General features: G+C 37.3%; 1 protein-coding gene and 1 pseudogene across 3 annotated transcripts in view; one reads left to right on the top strand and one right to left on the bottom strand.

Moving 5' to 3' along the window:
* Positions 1-22,907, bottom strand: part of Arhgap28 (Rho GTPase activating protein 28) — a 191,311-nt gene that overhangs the window by 74,481 nt on the left and 93,923 nt on the right. For all 3 annotated transcript variants that reach the window (XM_071602452.1, XM_071602453.1, XM_071602454.1), the window contains exons 2-3: positions 9,433-9,635; positions 584-801 (exon numbers count right to left, since the gene is read on the bottom strand). In XM_071602452.1, coding sequence (XP_071458553.1) covers positions 584-801; positions 9,433-9,635 — 421 coding nt within the window. The remainder of the gene's footprint in view (positions 1-583; positions 802-9,432; positions 9,636-22,907) is intronic.
* LOC114098732 (multifunctional methyltransferase subunit TRM112-like protein pseudogene) lies at positions 13,615-13,997 on the top strand (annotated as a pseudogene).

The raw sequence follows: 22,907 nt of genomic DNA, 5'->3' as shown, positions 1-22,907 counted from the left end.
TTTCACTTTAATTTTTTTTAGTTGTAGATGGATACAATACCCTTATTCTATTTATTTATATTTTTATGTGGTGCTGAGGATTGAACCCAGTGCCTCACATGTGCTAGGCAAGTGCTCTACCACTGAGCCCTAACCCCAGCCCCATCTTTCACTTTTTAGCCATGTTATTTTTTCTGAACATACAGTCTACTCTACCGTCTTCCCCCCACTTCCATGTAAAATAACCCACCCACTTTCCCACAAAGTCTGACCACAGAATTCTCATTCAGTGCTTAGATTTAAGTAAGGCACTGTGTATCCATACATAAATACCCACTTCACTACCAAAGAAGTTACTTTCAAACTTCAACACAGAAGAAAATTAATTTGGTTTGGAGGGAGAATGAAGTTATGAGAAATGAGGAATGATCATTCAAGTTCAAATTTATAAAATGCTGCATTATGGTGTCTGTGTTAGTTTTCTCTGACAACTGATATGGAACCAGCCTTTTCTGATATTTTTTTCTATTCTTACCATCTCCTCTTGCCGCCCATCCCCCCTCAAAATCTAAGTAACACTTTTTAAGCCATATTCATTACTTACAGGAGATTCACTAACTCCAAAGATGTCTCTGACATCCCTGACAGACTGCTTATTCTTTTTTCTCAGGGTTTGGGTATAGGTATTATATCTCTTTTTCACCGCAGCTGCTTGGGTTCGAGTCAATGTAGAGAGCAGGGCTTTCCCATCTTCCTCTTCGTTGCCTGAGATCAAAGTTGATAAACCCACATCTTGCAGCCACTCAGCTTCAAGTTCTCCTTCTGTAACACAACATGACCAAGAGGAGATTAGGACCTTTTCCATATGTGTGTAACTATAGGTCTGTGGACATAAGACAATAAGAAATATCAGTAAGCAATATGAGATGTCTCATTTTATTACAGTAATTATGGGAAAGGATTATAAGAATAAATGAAAAGTCTTAATTTTAAAATGCAATACAAAGTCCAATTATAAAATATTGTCCAGTAGAGCAAAGTTGACTGGCCAATTTAGAAAGATAATTTTCCTTGCCAGAGGGTTAAACATAAGCCATAGGTTAACTGCCAATTTCAAATATATGATAAAATATAACTATTAAGACTAAAACAATAACTGAAAAAGTATGGCTTAGTGGAGCACAAAGGGTTTGTAAATCACTCAAATCCAAGGACAAATCCTAGTACTACCACTGATTTTAGTAAATTGATTAAATACCTCCAGCAGTGTCCCCTCAGCAAAATGGGTGTAGTGATTGATGTTGCCTTGGAATTCATTTTCATGGGCTTAACTTCTTCATGCCACAAGCAGGGCTCAGTCACCTTGGACAGCTTCCAGTTTTCCACCTCTTCCCAGTTCCTCCAGATACCTGCCTTGTACAACTTTTTCCTGGTTACCACCTGCCTATCGGATAACAAGATGCAACCTACTTCACTGGCCCTGCTGGCCTTACCCCACTCACGGCCTGTGTGGAGATACCTTTTAGTGACGACCTTTCAGTCACAGCCTCAATCCATGTTGCTCTGTGCCTGCTTTTCTCAATCTACCAATAGAACTCACCCTGGAACATTCTACTTGGGTGACATCCTGGACTCCAATAAGGGCTTCAGCCCCCTGGTACCATGCTCCTTCTTTCTTGCTCCCCCTTCACTGGCTGAACATATGGGTCCTGGATGACTTCCCCTCTTCCTTTTGTCCCTGTCAGGCGTAGCCCTCTCCTCTCTAGGACCTGTTAGTAATACACTGCTTCTGTTACTTCATGTGTCTTGAGTTGCCTCTTCTGATCTCATCTGACCAACACATGCAAACCTAATTTCCTTCCCAGTCAGGGGTCTCCTGAAATGGCTATCTTAGTAGGAATAAACCGGACGTAGGTCAGACAAGAGCCACAAGGGCACCTGCCATATAAACAAGTTTCCTTTAAAAAGGTCAACTCTTCATAGTGTGGTAGAGAATCATCTCATGAATAAGTACCTTGTAAACATTTATAATCATGTGCCTTGGAGTTTCATCAGGGCAGGGCTTGATTAATAGCCACCATTTTGTGAGTGACCACAATACCAATAACAAGAGTATCAACAATGGGGACAATAATAGCAAATTAGGTAGACTTGATGATTTTTTTTAAAGCAATGCATTTATAAAGACAGCAAAGAACCTGGAATAAGATATTCAATAAGTATTTATTTTCCTATTTCTCTCCTTACTCTGAGCATGGGGCAATAATTCTACCCTTTTCAGAAGGTGATTTAAAAATGTAAGATTCATCCATGAGCATTAGCTGCTATTATAAACCTGAGGTATAGAAATGAAAGAAATTCAGGATAATGACGTCCCATAAAAGCAAATCTACTATATGCACATTTCTAGGTACCAGGCAAAACAGGCATTGCCTGAATAAAGCTTGTTTAAAGAACAGATTAGACTGATGTGTAAACACATGTCAAAGCAGCAGTCTAGGAGTCCTGGACTCTGCGTACATGATTGCATCATTGATATATAAACAAAGTCTTCTAATGTGCTTTACAGGCCCAATTTCTTAACTAGGCAAATATTTTATTTGCTATCTTGTTTTTATTGTTTGTTTGCTTTGTAAACTGTCCCTTTAACAAAAAAAAAAATGAGGTGCATTTATGGTTAGCAGCTCTACTCTAACATAATAATCCTTTTAAATCAGTGAGTTGTGACTTGGAAGTTTCTCATAAGCCTTAGGTAAGATTTTCATTTCTGAAGACAAAAATTATACATATAGTTTAATATGAAAGCTTTAAATTGTATGTTTTCTCTTCAACTCTGTAAGGAGAGATGACACAGTAGGAGGAAGGAATAACTGGTAGGTTAGGGTTAACATAAACTCGAGGTGGAAATGGTATATGTAGAATGTTTTCCTAGGTAAGAAACATCTACAGCAGATATCAGCATGTCTCCTGCTTGCTAAATTACATACTAGGCAATCCTATTCTCATTACTCCAGTTGTTAAATGTGTAACTGCAGCCTAGAGCACGCCTTTGAATTTCAGCTCCATGTACCAACATCCCCTTGGCTGTATCAATCACAACATATTCAACACGTTCAAACCTGAACTCATCCATCATTCAACTCTAGGCCTCTTTCACTATTGCATGTTTCAATAAATAGAATTTCTATTCTAGTAATTAGGCAAATGAGTAACTTGGGAGACATTCCTGACATCTCCTTCTTTATGGATCAACTAGAGCACATAAACAAGAACCTTTTTATTTTCCTTTTTACAGTATTGAGGATAGAACCCAGGGATACTTTACCTCTTAGAGATACCCCTACACCTCACCCCCACCACTCTTTTAAAAAAGAATTGAGATAGGGTTTCACTAAGTTTTCCAGGCTGGTTTCAAATTTTCAATCCTCTTGCCTCAACCTTTTAAGTCATTGGAGTCATAGGCATGTACCATGGCACCAGGCTTCACCAAGACCTTTTGATACTACTTCCTCATTTTATCTCAAAAGTACCTACCTTCCTTAATCTCTTCTGCCATGACCCTGGTCAAATCAGCCATCATCTCTCATCTAGACTGCTAGGTCAGAATCTTGATAGTTCTTCCTACAGCCATTCTTGATACTCTTCCAACTTCTTTTCCATATTGTAACTAAATTAGTCCTTTCACATGTAAACAAAAATCATGCTATGACTTTTCCTTTCTTCAACGTGGTCTACAACATATAAGGCTGCTTCATTTTCTGGACACATTCATACAATCCTCTTCTAACCCTCAGCTCCCCAGAAATACCAACTACTTTAAAGTCCTCAAAAGTTCCATGTTCAATCAACAGATATATGAAAAAATGCTCATCATCTCTAGTAATTAGAGAAACACAAATCAAAACTACTCTTAAGACTTCATCTTACTCCAGTTAGAATGGCAACTATTAAGAAGTCAAACAACAATAAGTGTTAGTGAGGGGGTAGGGGAAAAGGTACACTCATACATTGAGATGGGACTGAAAATTGGTGTAGCCAATATGGAAAACAGTATGGAGAATCCTTAGAAAACTGGGAATGAAACCACTATTTGACCCAGCTATCCCTCTCCTTAGTCTATACCCAAAGGACTTAAAAACAGCATACTACAGGGACACAGCCACATCAATGTTTATAGCAGCACAATTCACAATAGCTAAACTGTGGAGCCAACCTAGATGCCCTTCAGTAGATGAATGAATAACAAAAATATGTGGCATATATACACAATGGAATATTACTCAGCAATAAAAGAGAATAAACTCATGGCATTTGCAGGTAAATGGATGGAGCTGGAAAAGATAATGCTAAGTGAAGTTAGCCAATCCCAAGAAAACAAATGCCGAATGTTTTCTCTGATATAAGGAGGCTGATTCATAGTGGGGTAGAGAGGGGGTACATGGGAGGAATAGATGAACTATTCATAGTGGGGTGGGAGGGGAAGGGAGAAGGCATGGGATTAGAAATGATGGTGGAATGTGATGGACATCATTATCCAAAGTACATGTATAATGACACAAATTGGCGTGAATATACTTTGTATGCAACCAGAGATATGAAAAATTGTGCTCTATATTTGTAATAAGAATTGTAATGCATTCCACCATCACATATAAATAAAAAATTAATTTAAAAAAGTTCCATGCTCTATTTTGTTAGCAAGGCCTTTTGGCAGTCTACTTGACCCTTTAATCACTGGTCACTCAAACTGCCAGGTCTGTTTGTACATCTCTCCCTCAATAAAGTCTGAAGCCATCAGACAGGGCCACATCCTACTAATATCAATTCCAATACTACCATTCTTTTTTCCTTCAAGTAATCCCCTCCCCCCAATAGATCAACTTATAGTATTTCATTAATTACTTTCTCTTCCCCTACATTACTAATTTCATGAGAAAGAGAAACATGTCTGTTTTGTGTACAGTCTATCACCAACACCTTTCATTCTACTTAGTACAGAGCAGGGAGACATATGTGTTGAATTAATTAAATGAAAAAATAAGTTTCTGTTGAAGAACATAACTAAAAAATATATTCTAAGAAGTCATAAAACAATGAATAAAAAATTTCAACTTTTAAAAATAAACCCAGCTGGGGCTGGGGCTGGGGATGTGGCTCAAGCGGTAGCGCTCTCACCTGGCATGCGCAGGGTGCTGGGTTCGATTCTCAGCACCACATAAAAATAAAATAAAGATGTTGTGTCCACCGAAAACTAAAAAATGAATATTAAAAAATTCTCTGTCTCTTTAAAACAATAAAAAAATAAACCCAGCTATCATATATATCATTCCATACTGAAAGTCCCAGCTATCATATATACCCTTCCATACTGAAATTCTATCAGCTTAGAAAGTTTGATGGAGAAACATATCAAACAAAATAAAATCTTCTAGTAAAATGGAGTAGCTTATACTGACATAATTGTATTGTATTTAACTGTTACAAATTCTGAAAAAAATACACAAAATAACTACATGAAGATACTAGAAAAGAATCAAATACAGGAACTAAAAAATACCAAATTTTTATAAAAGAAAATGTACTGGGTAGGACTTGCACTTATACTGATCTTCAGCTAGGGTCATTTTCCAATCTCTACAGTACAAGGTGACTAGAACTCAAAAGAGAAAGACACATTTTTATTTATTTGAGGAGTTACAGAATGAAGTATAGGATTACATAAACAGCTGAAAAGTGAGGAGCACATTCCTGTTAGTAGGGAACCACATAGGATAGAGTTCCAAAATCTGTGCATAAATTCTGACCAAATTCTTGACTAAACCTTGAACTAAAAAGTTGTATGGGAGACTCCAAGCATGGGGTGAAAGAGAGAGGGGAGCAGATGAAGACAAACATAACTGACCGAGATTACCCAGCCTGCACTGAGTAGGGAAGAAGAGTTACAAGGATGAATCCAGTCAAGTTAACTGCTAGAACCAAAATGAACTTGGTTTAGAGAATATAACAGAAAACAGTCTCTGAAACATATTGATCACGTAGAACAGAATATCTCAGAAAAGCAAGCAAACAACAAAGTAGATCAATTTAACAAGAGACAGGTAGGCAATAGAAAGTAACTCTGAAGATTCTAATATTGAATAAGCACATGAAAGTAGCTCTCCTACCTATGCTCAAGGACTTAAAGGAGAAAATGCTTGTGATATGTGTGAGCAGACAGGGAAACTCAGCAAAGATCATAAAATAAATGAATTTCAAATTATGAAACTATGGTCCCTAACCACAACACAATTAACTTAAAAATAGATAACAAGATGTCTAGAAAATCCCCAGTTATTTGGAAATTAAGAAATATACAATAAAAATGAGAAAACATATGAAACAAAACTATAATGAAAGTACAACATATTCAAAATTGGTAGGGTGCAGTGAAAGCAGTGTTTACCAGAAATGTTCATACATGCTTGAAGTTGCTATCTTAAAGAGAAAAAAAAATGAGCAAATACTCCAGTTGCCAAATGTGTAACATAATTTAGAAGAAACACAGATTTTATTTATCTTTTAATGAATCATGTAGAAAAAGCAAATAACAAAATTCAATACCCATTCATATTATTTTAAGAAAATAGGACTAGAATGCTATCTTGTAAGAGCATTGTTAAGAAGTTCACAGATACCATCATGTTTAACAGAGAATACTGAAACCTTTTCCTGTAAAGCTGGGAATACAGCTAGCATATGTGTTGTTACCACTTCTATTCAACTTGTGCTGGAATCCCTCATCAGTACAAAAAGACATGATTTTTTAAAAAAGTATAAATATTAGCTAGAAAAACAAAGTTGTTTTTCTATAAAAATCCTAAGAAATACAGAAGACAATCACTAGAATTTAGAAAGGTAATGGGATATAAAATCAAGATACAGAAGTTGTTATTTCTGTATACCTGCAGCAAAATATTGGAGAGAGAGGGAGAAGGAGAAGGAGAAAGAGAGAGACTGACTCAATTAAAAGACCCTATTTAAGAATATGAATAGGCAAGACCAAGAGAGAATGAGAAAATATTTATAGTACATCCGTCTGGGAGACTTGTATCGAGAACATATCAAGAAGTCATGCAAATCAGTAATTTAAAAAAAGGCAGTTTTTTAAAAGAGCCAAAATATTTTATGAAACAAGACAAATGAAAGGATAATAAGTACAGAAAAAAGTTAAACATCATTTGTTACCAGTGAAATGTAATTAGAACTATAATGAAATAGTTCCATGCATCTCCTAGAATCCCTAATATATAGAAAACTGATGACATCAAATGTTGCAAAATGTGGAAATGGAACTGTCTGTCATAAATTGCTGAAAGAAGTGTAAAATGGTAAAGTTACTTGGGAAAATTGCTGGCACTTTCTTACATAGTTTAATATATCCTATACAAAATACATGTATCTAAGAGAAATAAAAACATATGTCCACAAAAGATTTCTTACAAAATTACTCATAGAAGTCTTATTTATAATAGCCAAACTGAAACAAGAAAACCAAACCAAACCCAGAAGTCCATTTGCAGCTAAAAAGGATTTTTTAAAATGTGGTATACTGGGGCTGGAGTTGTGGCTCAGTGGTAGAGCATTGCCTAGCATGCGTGAGGCACTGGGTTCAAACCTTAGCACCACAAGGAAATAAAATAAAGGTATTGTGTCCACCTACACCTAAAAATATATATATATTTTAAAAATAAGGTATATTCATTCAATGGAATACTACTACTATAGGTGAATTGTGCCTCCAAGAAAGATGTGTTGAAGCCTTAACCACCAGGGTATCAGAAAATGTGACTTTTCTTAGAAATAGTCTTTACAGATATAATTAGGATATAAATGAATGCACATATTAAAACATCATGATGTATACTATAAAATACCAAGTTTTCTGGTACTTTGTTAAGGTAGCCCTAGTAACTAATACAAACTACCCACTAATAAAAAGGAAATAACCAGTAATACACTAGCTGAATCTTTAAAACATTATGCTCAGTGAAATTAGCCAATCCCAACAAACCAGTCATGCACAAACACAGGAACCATAGGACAGTGAATCACTAAGTGGGATAAGACTGTGACAAAGCATGAGGAGATTTCTGGGTTGAATGAAATATTGTCTATCTTAATCAGTGTGAAGTTACAAGTGCATCCTTTTGTCAAAGCTCAATGAACCGCACACTGAAGATCTGTGAAAATACTTCAAGGACATTTGAAGTAAATATTAAACTATAAATATTAAACTCTAGTTAATACACCTGCAGTTTATAGTGGTTTAGGCTAGCAGACCTGAAAATATTTTCCATTATTCTAGGCAGGAACCAAAGAGTAAATATACAGAAGAGAGTGGGAGCCAGGTTTCTCATTATCTGAGACGGGAGTTATGAATAAAGAAAAAGAGAAGACAGCAATAGACCCTGTGGCTCTAGATCTGAATTGGAGGTTATGACTGTGAGCTCACGGTTTGTAATTTGATCATATAGGAATTAATGTATTAAACTGACGTATTTCTGAAAATACAAAATGTCAGGAAATAAGTAAAGGGGGTAAAAATAGCCTTCCCTGATAGAGGACAGTTCCCTAGAAGAGATTCTCATGGTCTGTGTGGTGAAGCTTTTTATTACTAACAGTGTGGGATGTATACTAATTGTGCTGCATCTCAGTGATCACTTCCTAGTGCTGAGAAAAGCAGACTTTTTAGAAAAGGGAATGAAAAATGAAAATATATATTTTTTTAATTTCAGTTTATCTTGACAGTTTTCTTGAGGCTACTCACAGGCTTATGAAAGCATTCTTAGGTGCATATTTACTAATCTAGCTTCAGTCTTTCTTGGATATTTATGTATTTACCTGGTGATTGCTAGGGCTTAGAAGAAAGGGCCTATACTTTTAATCCCAGGTAAGCAATGCAATTTTGCTTTTTGCAAACTAAGGAAAATTAGACCCTTTTTTTTTTTCTTTGTTTTCATGTTTTGATCTTCAACCTTCTTCTGTTTTGTTTCACTAAAAATCAGGAGGCTAAACTTGACTTTTATTTTTTTGTGGAATACCAGACAATCTAATACACTAATACAAGTACTGAAAAAAAAAAGAAGAAAGAAATGATTCAAAATGAATATTTTTCTCCAAAATTATACTAGCAAATTTCCTTTCCTCTTTTCATAACTAATAGTCATGTATACAAAGTAAAAGCCATCAAAACTAGAATACTCATTCTGCTTGATGGTAAGGTACCAAATCAACAGAGAGGTACAGCATCTAAGTAGTGAAATACAAGGGCTCAACTGGTTCAGCTGAGGCTCAGCCTCCTTCATGGATGAAAAGCCAATCTGAGCCAATTCAGCAGATAAAAATCAATGGGAACAGGGAACTGATATGCCAAGTTCTACTGATTTTTAAGCTACAAGTGGAGTGTCCCCTTACCATCCACAGGCTTGACCTCGGCCGGCAGCTGCTCTTCCTGCCCTCCCACGCTGTTCTCTTTAATGCTTTCTATTTCCCGCCAGAAATCCTCCATGGAGGTGCTGTCTACGGAGGCTTGTGAGTTGGAGCGGCAGAATGCAGGAGAATGTAGGGATTCATTGGAGAGCATCCTGTTGATTCTTCGGCAGCGAGGAATGGATTTTCTGAGGAAAGAATAATATTTGTAAATGCAAATTGGTGTACTTATGTTACAAAGTCACAAAAATTTAAGTTTAAATACAATTTGTGTGGTAGAGAGGGATTCCAGGTAATCATCTCCATTCAGTAGCAACCCTATTTTATTCTCAATACTTCATTATGACTCTGTGGCCATATAGGAATCAATGCCAAAATATATTTTGTGATTCTAACACTTTCATAAAATCGGAAGTTAAGCATATATATCAGTCAAAACATGTATGGAAAAGGCTCGTTTCTGTAAAGTATCTAAGACATTGATTGCAAAAGCAGTGACAAAGTACTTGTTCTCACATCCATTAGTACAAGAAATGTTGGCAAGGAGGTGAAGAAATTGGCACGTTTGTGCACTCTTGGTGTGAATGTAAAATGGTACAGCCTCTCTGGAACACACTGTGGTGTTTCTTCAAAAAATTTAAAAAGGTTATTCCATATGATCAGCAATTCCACTTCTGGATATATACCCAAAAGAATTGAAAGCAATGACTCAAAAAAGATATTTGTACAACCATGCTCACAACAGTACTATTCACAATAGTCAAAAGGTGGTACAATGCAATAGATCAGCAAATTATAGTGTACATGCACAGTAGAATATTATTCAGCTAGAAACAGGAGGAGCATTTTGACAAATGTTTTGACGTGGATGAGACTCAAGGACATGATGCTAAGTGAAGTGAGCTAGTCACAAGGAACAAAGACTGTATGATCCTATTTGTGAGGAACCAAGAGTAGTCAAATCCATAAAGACAGAAAGTAGAATAGTGATTGTTAGGGGATGGAAGAGGGAAAAGAACAGCAGTGTTTAATGGGTAGTGTTTCAGATCAAGATGAGAAGTGTTCTGGAGAAGGCTGGTGGTGATAGCTGCACAGCATCAGGAGTGCATCCAGTGCAGCTGAACTACACCCTTAAAATGGTAAATTATATGTTATGTCCACTTCTCATATTTTAAAGTTGAAAAAACCCACAAATCTATTACAAAAATTAACTGCTAAGATTATAAGAGAGTGAGAAAGAAGAAATAATCTGTAACATTAAGTGGAAAAACCTATGACTCAGAATGGAGACCCTTGGTCACTTGGTAAGAATAATTTCCCCACCCTAAGAATAGGGTACAGCTGTTAAGAGTGACAGTGTCGGCTCCTATGGTCACTCACTACCTGACAGTTTCACTGCCAATCTAGGAGTAAAACACCTTGAGTAACTTCATGGGGTACTCTCCTTATGGAGTTGCTGCCAGGACTAAATGAATTAGCACACGTAAAGCATTGAGAACATAAAGTTTCCAATAAATGCTTATTTTAAAAAGTAAGAGGCACATTAAGGTAGACATATGTCAAAATGTTGAAATCCTGAGAGATTATGATGAATTATATAAAAATAAAATGTTACTCTGTGATACATGATTGACAAATATTATATTTCCTAAGAGCAGAATGTCTGATTAACGGAAACACTCTGGTCCCCAGCCATGAAGACTGAGTTCAGTTGTACCTCCTGTTGTTGTTCTCACATGATTTGTTTTTGCTTGTTTAATTTTCAAATTTGGGGGCTGAGGATGTGGCTCAAGCGGTAGCGTGCTCACCTGGCATGCGTGCGGCCTGGGTTCGATCCTCAGCACCACATACAAACAAAGATGTTGTCTCCGCTGAGAACTAAACAATAAATATTAAAAAATTCTCTCTCTCTCTTTCTCTCTCTCACTCTCTCTTTAAAAAAATAATAATAATTTTCAAATTTGGTGCATTTTTGCAACTTCTTTCAAAGAATCTCTTCCTAGCTGGGTGCAGCGGCTCATGCCTGTAATCCCAGTAGCTTGAGAGGTTGAGGCAGGAGGATCATGAGTTCAAAGCCAGCCTCAGCAAAAGCAAGGTGCTAAGCACCTCAGTTAGATCCTGTCTCTAAATAAAATACAAAATAGGGCTGAGGATGTGGCTCAGTGATTGAGTGCCTCTGAGTTCAATTCCCAGTACCAAAAAAAAAGAGAATATCCTCCAAGTTCACTTTTATTTCTGGCTGAGATTACTGCTTAACCAATGTATGGTCTGAGCTATTTCACCCTAAATAAGAAAGAGATAACTACAGCAAAGACACAGTAATGTCAACTGTGGGCATTATGACTCCCTTAAGACAAACTAAATTTTGATATGCAGAGCCGCAGTGGATTATTATCAAGTGTAGTGTTGTAGTTTAGATATGAGTATCACCCAAAAGTTCATGTGTTAGACAATGCAAGAAAGTTCAGTGGTGAAAGGATTAGATTATGAGAGACTTAACCTAATCAGTGGATCAATCCACTGATATGGATTAACTTGGTGGTAACTGTAGGCAGGTGAGGTGTGGCTGGAGGATGGATCTCACTGGGGGCCTGTCTTTGGGGTTTATCTTTTGTCCCTGGTGAGTGGAGATCAATCTCACACTCCCTGTCCCCCCTCTCCTTCCTGATTGCCATGTTCTGAGCTGCTTCCCTTTGCCAAAACCCTTTGCCATGATGTTCTCTTCCTTATGTAGGCCAAGATCTATGAAGTGAGCCCCCTGTGGACTGAACCTCGGAAACTGTGAGCCAAAATGAACTCTTCCTCCTCTAAGTTGTTCTTGTCAATTCTTCCTCCTACAGGTTGTTCTTTTTGGGTCTTATAGTCACAGCATGCAGAGGCTAACTAAACATTAAGCCATGGCCCATGGCATATGTAAAACACAGAGATATGCATGAGAGTACATAAGGAGGGAGGAAATAATGTTTCCATAAATAGGACCAAAAAATCCTATTTGCATCATATTCTCTACCCCTGGGGATCCTTCCCAGATTTCTAAATCACCTTTGGTAGAAAATTCTAGAATTTTATCATTGATCCTTTGATGTATGGTACCTGATTGTAAGTAGTTCTAGTTTTGAAGTTAATTGACAGTAACAGAGACAATTTATGTTTTTAAAATTAAAGCATTCAAGAAAAATATAAAATGTATTTTATGATAAAAATAATTTTAGGCATCTGTATTTGATAATTTGGTGGTAAGAGATTTTTCACTGAATTCTTTATAATTGGACAAGATGGACCCATTCTAGTGGTTGAAATACATATGAAATCAACAAGATAATGAGACAGTTATTGCTCCCTGTATTATTCTTAAGGTTTTTAAGATTTTTTTTTTCCTTTTGCAACAGATGAGTGATATCAGTCATGACCAGCTGAGTAACACACTGGTTCATCTAAAACAATCCACCAAAGAATTCTTTAATTGCAATGATCAAGTATTTTTTTGGCAAAGAAGTCAGACAGCATTTTTGAGACAAGCACCCTTGGAAGAGCTTTCACTTTCTTAGTTAGGGATCCAAGTATTTCCCCTTCATCCCAGGGTGGAGAACAGGTCCTGACCTTCCACTCCCAATATATTATATAACTCTGGCCCTCAAGCCCATCCAGCCAGGAGCCTTAATCTGCAGCTTCATTCCTCACCATATTAGGAGAAAATCCAGTTTAGGCTTTATCAGCTGTTTGTATTTTTTTTTTTATTCCAAAACAATACCAGGAAAATGTTACATGGAAAATAGAATGCAACTCTGTGGCACAGCTACTTTTGTTGGGAAAACACCACTGGGTTTAAAATTAGACCTTAAGTGTATGGTAATTACTACATATTCAAAGAGGCAATTATAAAAAATGGGAAAGATATTATTACTCCATGTTTTCTTCCCTTGTCTTTTAGCTGTACCTTGTGTTATATTTTAATGGTTTCCAGAGATCTATAAATCATTGCTACCCACATTGGATTTATATTTAATAACGTCCCCAAAATGTAAAGACCTTGCAAAGTACAGTTCTCCCTCCCCCTTTATATGCCTATGTGGTGCTTCTTCACATTTTTATACTTCCAATAATTATGGATGTTACTTTAAAATACTTTTTTTCAAAATTAAATAGTCTTGGATCGCGTGTGGAAACATGAAGCTGTTCACCTACGATCTGCTGAGCTCACATGTGCCGGGGGTGGGTCCTCGTGGCTTCTCCCTATGCCTCCCAGCCACCGAAGTTGGAGTCGGAATCAACCCGGTGGAGTTCAACCTCCACTACGTGGCGAGGATGATACCCATGTGGAGTGGGTGGTGCTTCTGGAGGCGTCTTATGCCTTGCACCTGGTGGAGGTGCCAAAAGAGCTGATTGAGGGCTACGTGAAGGAGGAGACATTTCTGAGAAAGATGCATCACCTGTTGCTGGAGGTGGACGTGCTGGAGGGCACACTGCAATGCCTAGAGTCTGGACGTGTGTTCCCCATCAGCCGCGGGATCCCCAATATGCTGCTGAATGAATAGGAAACCGAGACTTAACTGTGTCAGGCACCAGTTTTACGTTTTGTGACCGTGTGTATTTTTGTTACATATATTCTGTTTGCTAGTTTGGCAGTGTGTATTCCCAGTCCTTGACCCAGTGACAAACTGGCTACAGTGTTTTTGAGCTCCACAGTATATCATTTTTTTTTCCTTATTAAAGTTTCAAAACCAAAAAAAAAGAAAGAAAGAAAAACAAAAATGAAACAGTCTTGTAAGTTATCCTTTTTGGTACTCTTCATTCTTTCCTGTGTGTCTGTATATCCATAATGGGTCACTTCAGCTTTGAGAACTTCCTCTAGAGTTTCCTGTCTCATTCGTTAGCATTTCCTGTACTATAGATCTGTTAGTGATATATTCCCTTAGCTTTCTTTCTGACTTTAATTTATCTTCATTTTTGGCAAATATTCTTTTACTGGCCGTAGAACTCTAAGCTGGCAATGTTTGTTGTTGTTGTGTTCAAATCCTTTAAGAAAGCCATTCGACTTTATTGGTTCTGATGAGAAGGCGTTCAATTCTTGTTGATGTTCTTCTTAAATATGAAGTCTCTTTTCTCTGGCTGTTCTCAGTGCATTTTTTCCTTTATAGTTTGTGCTGAGTAGTCTCAATATGATACGCCTAGACTAGTTTTCCTCTTCATTCTGCATGATATTTACTTAGTTGCAATCTGTAGGCTGATGTCATCCATCATTTGGGGGGGCTCTAATCCATTTCCTTTCTGATATTTCTTCTGTCCCATTCTTTCTACTCTTTCTGGAACTCTAATTACATGATGGTTAGAAATTTGATATCCAAAATGTCCTTCATTTGATATCCAAAATTTGATATCCAAAATGTCCTTCATTTTCTCCTAATTCTTTTCTCCGCTGGAATTCAGTCAAAGAATTTCTATTTTTCTGAGGGGCTGAGGGGGTAGCTCAGTGGGCGAACACTTCCCAGCATGTGCTGGGCCCTAGGTTAGACTTCCAGCACTGCAAAATTTAAATAAAATAAAAAAGAATTTCTATTGCTGTTTCAAGTTCATTTTTCTATCTTCTACTTGTTAAGCCATCCAATGAATGCTTCAATTCTCATATTGTGTTTTTCATATCAGGACCATCCAATTACTTTTGAAAGACTCCATTTCTCTGTTGACATTATCAATATTTCTATCCCCTTTCATCCACCTTTTCCTCTACTTTATCTAAAACATTTGCCATTGTCATTTGAAAGTTCTTAATGCCACCCTCTGGGTTGCCAACATACTGGGTCACAGTGATTTAAAAAAAGTCAATTGTTCATGGGTCACACTTTCCTTTTTCTTCACATATCTATAACCTTATTGTCTGGCAGACATTGTTTTCAAAAGAACTCTAGAAAATTGTAGTAAATAAGGATTCCCTAAGAAAGGGCAAGCTTTTCCCCTACTTGGTAATTGGAGTGAGGGGTAGATTACTTCAGTCTAATTAAGAGTGGAGCTGGGTCTGGGATGGATTACACTTAATAGTAATTAATTTCCTCTGGTTCAAATATGTCAAGGGGGAAATCTGTCCCATGGGTACCTTTTGCTAGGAGGGCTTTGGGTAAACACCATGGGACTATAGAACTCTCTTTGCTTTGCAGTTCAGTCTCCAGACCAACTGTGTTGCTGCTGGGTTCTTAACAAAAATCCCACTGTAGACAATTATCAGGGAGGGGGATCTAACTCTGCATCTGGGACTTCTGCAAATTTCTCTCTGTTTTGCTAAGGCAGGCAGCCATCAACAGCTCCTGGCACCTCCATGTCTCAGAAGAATCCTCCTACCTGTGTAAGGGTGACCTTCTTCCCAGCAGGGGAGAGACTCATGGAACATTCCTGCCCAGAGAGGGAAGAGACCACTGGGCTCTGCTCACCTAGAAAGAGGTCTTCTTTTCCAGGAACTCTGCTCCTTTCTACACCTTAGTATCCACAACTCTCCAATAGAGTTTTTAAGAGATGTTTTTTATATTTATCCTTTTTCTCTTTAGCTGTTGCAATGGGAACAGTAGTCTGTCCCAAACTAGAATTCTACACACTACAAATTACTCTCATATGCATCATTTGATCCTTACATTAGCCTAATGAAGTAGTCAAAGCCAGCACTATGTGTCTCATTATTCGATAAGGGAGTTACTGAGAGTAAGTAGGGGCATGGAGCTTCCATTGCAATTATAATTCATGCAAATTCTTCTCTGTGACTTCAGGGCTCAGTATGTTCTGTTTAAAACTTCAATCTCACCTTCCCTGGGAGTTAGCATTAAGCATGCTAATCTTTTCAGTTTTCTAAAAAGCCACACTCTTTCTTCCCTAAGGAAACTGGCTCTTTCAGTTCTTTTCCACCTGGAACATTCTCCCACTGCAACAAGATGCTTCTCACCATTCAGCTCCCAACCCACATGCCGCCTCTGCAGGGCACCCTTTCCTGGCCGCCAGAATGCATCCTTCCCCCAGTTACCCACTATCTTCGCCCCGGGCTTCCTCCTCATTCATCAGCAGTAACCACTTCACTTACGGGATTTGCTTACTTCATGTTTGAGGGTCTCTTTCCACCACTAGAATATAGATAAAGCATATCTGTTTTTACCCAGTGTCTGACAAACAATAGGAATTCAGAAATACTTGCTGAAAGAGTGCCTAGGTACAAGGGAGCTAGGATATGAATTCAAACCTTTTCAATCCTGTCCAAATGGTCTCCTGGCAGTAATTTTAGTAATCTTTCTCAATCTCAAAAGACAGGTAATTGTGTATATGTTTATAATAATATGTATTTTTTTTATACCAGAGAAGGAATATTGTGTAGTGATTTAGAGTAAAATTGAAGCCAGTTGGCCCAGGTTTGAATATAGGCTCTGTGGCTTCCTAGCTTTATAACCCTGAGCAAGCTATTGAACCTCTGTTCCTTCATTCCCCATTCTGTGAAATGGGGATATTAATTGTGTATTTTTCATGGAGTTGATACGAGGATTGAATTAATATGTGTGAAATGACTGGCACATTGTAAGCCCATGGCTGGATTATTGCTATAATTTGTTAGCATGCTCAGAGAAAACAAATTAGGGTTGGGTCCTAAGAGCACGAAAATGCTGCTAGAAATGAAAAGAGACAAATAAACTATCAGAGCTCCTCTCTAACCCAATTCTATTTCCAAGTCTTATTTGCCCACTTTCCTTATCCTAAACCCAATTCTGGCCAAAGTCATCTAAGTAAAAGTCATCTCCAATGTTTCAGATAAATATTTTCTTTTCCTAACATAAGTGCTTCCTTTTTCTCTTCCTCCTTCTCCCTTCTCGGAATGTGGATAAGATGACTAGTGCTTCAGCAGTCATCTTGCAACTATGAGAGGAAACAATGAAATTATAATGATCAGCTCCAATAATACAGAGTCTCAGAAATAATACCAGATGTTGCCTATCTCTGGACTTACAGAAATGTGAGAAAAATAAATGCCTATTTTTAAAAAACATTCTAACTGTTGTTATTTTTGTTACTGTTATTTGCAGCCAAAATCTTTTCTAACTGATGTAACTGGAAGAAAAACTGTAATAAGTCATTTGGGGTAGGGTGAGATGAGACACCCACTCCACCTCACTAAGGGGAATGACCAAGTAATGACAGATGGAAAACAACCTGGCTTCTAAGCAAAGAGGGGTATGACAATGACTGTCACTTGTAAGGGTAACCAAGTTATTAGCCTAACCCTGAGTCTTGATCTGGCACTGATCAACATAGCATGGAGTTATATTCCATGTAGGCTAATTGAGAAGGAAGAGTTTCACATTTCTATCAAATTAACATATTCTAAGAGTTTTAGGAAGAATACAGCAAAACTAGAGATTTTGCCCCTTAGGAGGAGGACTGAATTTACCTTGTCATTTTGAATGATCCTTGGAGGATCTCAGCATGGATATCTAGAGAAATCACCCCCGCCATGCAGACTGCAGGGAGCCTGCTGCAGGCATCACTCTGGAGAAGTCACTGCTCTCTGTGACAGACCTTGGGCACAGTCCCAGTTGGTTACACAGCTGTCCACCCCCTCGGTTTCCTCAGGAGGCCATTCAGATAAAGCAAGAGGACAAATGCCTTGTTTTTTATGTCTGGCTTCTCAGTAATCTTTGGATTCTAACATAATTATAAACAAGCTCAGCTTGGATGTCTTGCAAAAAGCACTTGAAAGGCAATGACTATAAAAAGCAGCTATAGTTTCAGAGTAATAAAAGCAAGAACCCAGAGGAGGTCCCGGCTTACTTTCTCAGGCTCCCTGACTCTGTCTTCTGGTATCCTCACATTCTCATTCTGCCATTCCAGTTTTCTGTTTTTCTGGCCTGCCTCACCCCACTTGGAGTAAACAGGAGAGAACCCAGGAAGCTTTTTGTCAAAGGGTAAACATCTGAGCCTCTCTGTTGGCAGTGAGGACACAGACAAAAAGTCTTCAGAGACTGGGGGAGGCGTAAAACAGCAAATAAATCCAAGGTCACACAGCAGGGAATATTAGCAAGTTGGACTCAAAAAAAAAAAAAGTAACCATGAGGTTCATATCAGCAACTCAATTCTTAGGTTTTCACATATTGCCTGAGTACAGGCACTGTGCTAGGAACAAGTGTAGTGGCCATGGCAGAAAGAACAACGTCAAACCACTACACACCAATACCCCAGGGATGCACAAGAGTGAAGAGCATGACAGAAACTGTGTGGAGGGATGGGTGGGGTGGCAGGCAACATGTTTTTCTGTACTTTAGCTGTGAACGTGGAGCCAGTCCACATGGTTGATATTGAAAGTGACCTACACTATGCTCTATCAACTTGTCTACCAAGGATATAGGAAAGGCCACTGACCAGAACCAAAAGTTGTATATTCACCACATAACTGAAATACATATCTTATGGCTGTGTGTGTAAGTATATTCGTACAGATGGAATGTTTTTAAAATGACTCGACTTAGCTTTTTGTTTGTTTTAACTTTACGATGGTATAAAAGCTACATTCAGTAAAAATCCTATTTCAGATTTTGAATTTTTATCTTTTCCTGGGCTAACCAGATATGGTGTGGTACTTTGTGCTAGGCTGTATCAGTGGTAAACTACCCCTGGGTTTAATCCCTAGTACCTAAATAAATAAATTATTATTTTTATGTGAATTATATCTCCATAAAAATATATGTGAAAAAAGTTACCTCTACTTTAATTCTTTTTGAATTGATAATTAAAATACTTTGAGATTTCAAAAAACTTCAAGGTGAAAGGGGGTAGGAGAGGGGTGTAGAGAAATGGAAATTTCCAAAAGCGCCCTGGGTTTAGAAAGATTGAAAAACATTTCTGCAAAGGGCTACTGCTTGCTTTTGGCAAAGAACGGCAGTCACAAATAGGAAATGGTCTTGCTCCCTGTTTGGTTAATAATCATTTAAACTAGTGACAGCTAAGATGTCAGTTTTGCAGGCAAAGCAAATCACCAAATGTGAATGTTTTATGTTCTGGCTGTGTTAAAACTAATATGCTATTTATGAGCTTGACATACACATTGATTTTGGTGAAGCTCAGTCAATCCCACAAGTGACTCTTATCACATTATCCTCTGAGATAAATTAAAGTTATGAGCAGAGAACTAGTTCAGTGACACCTAATCATTGCTCAGAGGATATATTTTTTATCCAACTAGAGGATACTCAGGAAAGAATCTATAAAGCGGAATATAAGCAAAAAGAAGCTTTCTCTTGCTCTTTAATAAAATTCCGTCCTTTAGCCAAGTAGCAATTATGTTTTGTGCTTCTGAAATTATACTTCACCAAGCAGTCTGGATAAATACTTTTTTTAAAGATTGTCTTTTTATTTGAAAGAAGTGACATTTTCTCTCAATGGCTTATTACCAACTGCAATGCATATCTTTATTATGCGCTTTTGAGGTGCCCGCTGCAGCTGGCACTACTCTGTATGGAGTTATCAAAATGATGAAGCTCCCTTTCTGGCATTATCCATTGATTTCCTAGCTCCCTGTCTGCCTCTCTGGTGCAGTGATGTATTTGGTGGCATGCAGCCACTTCTTCCACATGTCTGGTCTCTATGGTTATCATCACCCAGTCATCAAAGCCAAATTGTGAAAACTCGGCTCTATTGTATCCTTGTATTGTTTTACCTGTCATTCCTTTTCAGCTCCAAAAATTCAATCATAACAGGATAGAATCACAAAGAAGGCCAAGGGATCATCAGGCAGTGTCTGCGGGTATCCCAGATGGACATTCTCATACTTATGGGCTGACAGTGCCCTGCAGTCCACCTCCACGAGGCTTTCCCTGAGTGGGACTGGCCTTCTTCCTCAAGGGGCACTCAGATCAGCTCAGCTTCAAACTGTTTAGCATAAAATGCACAGGGGGATATGAGTCCAACTATTAGATTCTGGCTGGCTGAGGTGGCCATTTGAATGAACATACATCAACATTTCCTGATGTGGCTTCTTTCACAGTATCCTTTGTCCATACTCAGACTCACTCCATGATGATTTTAATTCTACAGCATCCCCTTAGGCAATAACCATTCATGTTCCATTTGTTTCCATAGTTAATCCTGAGATGGCTCCTTGCTAACATACACACAAATGGGTTTGAGTCAGAAAGCCATAAATAGGGTTTCTAATGAAGCAGAGTATCCTAGAATTAAAGCGCTAAAAGGAAATCTGAAAAATGACCAAATAGACCATCACATTTTACAGACAAGAAAAATGATGCTCAGAGAGGTTAGAGAACTAGTTCAGGATCACACAATTAAATTTTGAAAACTAGAACTACAAACTTGGTCTCTGGTTGCCTAATTCCATGCTTTCTACCCCTGATGGGCAGTTTATTTATATTTTATTCTGCATTCTCTAAAAATATTAAATCTTAACATACTTACATTAGATATTTTCTTCTTTTTTCCCTGAATATAAAAGGTCATGATTAAACAATCAAGTTGATTATATTTGTAATCAAAAAATTTGTGGAAAGTAATGTCCTTGGTCAAAATCTTTATTAAAGAATAAAAAGAGTTACATGCAAAAGGGTCACACAAGATAAAATATTTTAAAAACAAATAAAATTCTTTAAGAATTTGGAAGTGAACTAATGAAACTGGCAAGAGTAGCAGACCAAATACACTGGATAGAGGAATTGTATCACAAAATACAGAAAGATGTCATACATTAAAAAAACAATAGCTGTGTTGAGTACAGTGGCTCATGTCTATAATCCCACTGTTCAGGAGGCTGAGACAGGAAGATTGCAACTTAAAGGCCAGCCTGGAAAATTTAGTGAGGCCCTCAGCAACTTAGTAAGACCCTGTCTGTCTCAAAATAAAAAATAAAATAGACTAGGAATATGGTTCAATGGTACAGTACCCCTGGGTTTGTTCTAAAATGCTTCTTAAAAAAAAAGAAAAAAGAAAAGATCAAAGAAAACAACAAAACCCTATGGTATAGCTGATTTAAAAGGAATAGACTAGCACAATTTGCTATTAACATTAGCCATATTTTAAATTCATTCTTTAATTGACATTTTAGAATGTATATTACTTGAAATAGTGGCAATAATTCATGTCTTCTATTTTATAGTCATTTGAGGAAGTGAGAGCTAAGATTTCTAAATAACTCAGCTTTCCTTGTGATTTGTAGAAACAGTCCCAAAGTATCATAACCAGGTTAAAATAAAATAATAAATTTTAAAATTCACATATGTATTATTGACACTGATAATAGCAATAATCCAACTAAAAGCATTGAAATTAGTTTTCTACCCACTCTCCCCAGTTTACTCAAAACACTGCTAATCATATAAATTCCCAGAGAAAACCCTAAGAGTAGCAGTCAGAGTAATTCATGCTCTCTAAAAATGTCATAAAAATAACTATTGGAATTACAGTCCTCAAAGTTCCTCTCACAGGATGATAAAGAAAGAGACCACAGTAAACATGAATTTCATAAAGACAAGCGCTATAAGGTCCATCAAAAGAGAAATGCGTAATTTTATACTGGCTGACACTTCACACACTGGGGACTCCTGTCACAATTTCTCTAAGCTATCCCACAGCTGAGATGAATGGCTTTGGTAGTTCAGTATTTAATCCTTGACAGCAAACAGGAAACTATAAATCCCTGATCAATAGTTCATGCCATAGGGGATGGAGAGTTATTTCTTTTCTGTCATCTTAGTTGAAGGTTTTTATTTATAAGAGGAGTAACTCAACCTGAGAAGTTTTATCTCCTTTAAAGCTTCCTGTCCACTTATTTTCTTATTTTCCAATAATGTTGTCATCTTTCTTTACCACTACCCAGAATTAACTATGATCACCAGTAATGCCTTGAATGGACTCTATTATGAGCAAATGTGTTGAGATTCATCCAATTTAAAACACACACACACACACACACACACACAAATGATGCAGAGAAATTAGGTCTTGAATTTCACTGTATTTACTTTTGTTTATTTTAAAAAGATGATATCAATAAATATTTTGGTTTTGAAGAACAGATAAGTAATGTTTGAAGAGTTTCCATTTTTGTTTTCATTTTTCATTCTCAAGCTCTCCATTTAAAATAAAAATTGCCCATATTCTGCTTAACAAAATATTTGTACTTCAGTAGAATTATAAAAGGAAATGGTACTAGGGCTCATACTCGCTAATATAGGATCTCTGTATAAATTCATTAAAGACAATCCTTTCTAAAAGCATGTGATTTGGCTAGGGACCAAGAGTGATTTTCAGCCCCTATTTGTTCCCTTGCATTCTTAGTCAATAAAAAATTGGTACAATTATAGGAATTGATCCTGAAATCTAAGAAATGACTCATTGTTTCCCATTTATTTTCATTACAGGAAAATGTCTCCAGCAAAATTTTAGAATTACATGGTTAGGAGAAAAAAACATTTTCTTAAAAGATTGATACT

Source organism: Marmota flaviventris, chromosome 16, assembly GCF_047511675.1.
Source record: "Marmota flaviventris isolate mMarFla1 chromosome 16, mMarFla1.hap1, whole genome shotgun sequence".
Classification (NCBI taxonomy): Eukaryota; Metazoa; Chordata; class Mammalia; order Rodentia; family Sciuridae; genus Marmota; species Marmota flaviventris.
The sequence above is the reverse complement of the archived record's forward strand: the minus strand, read 5'-3'. Positions and strand labels throughout refer to the sequence as shown.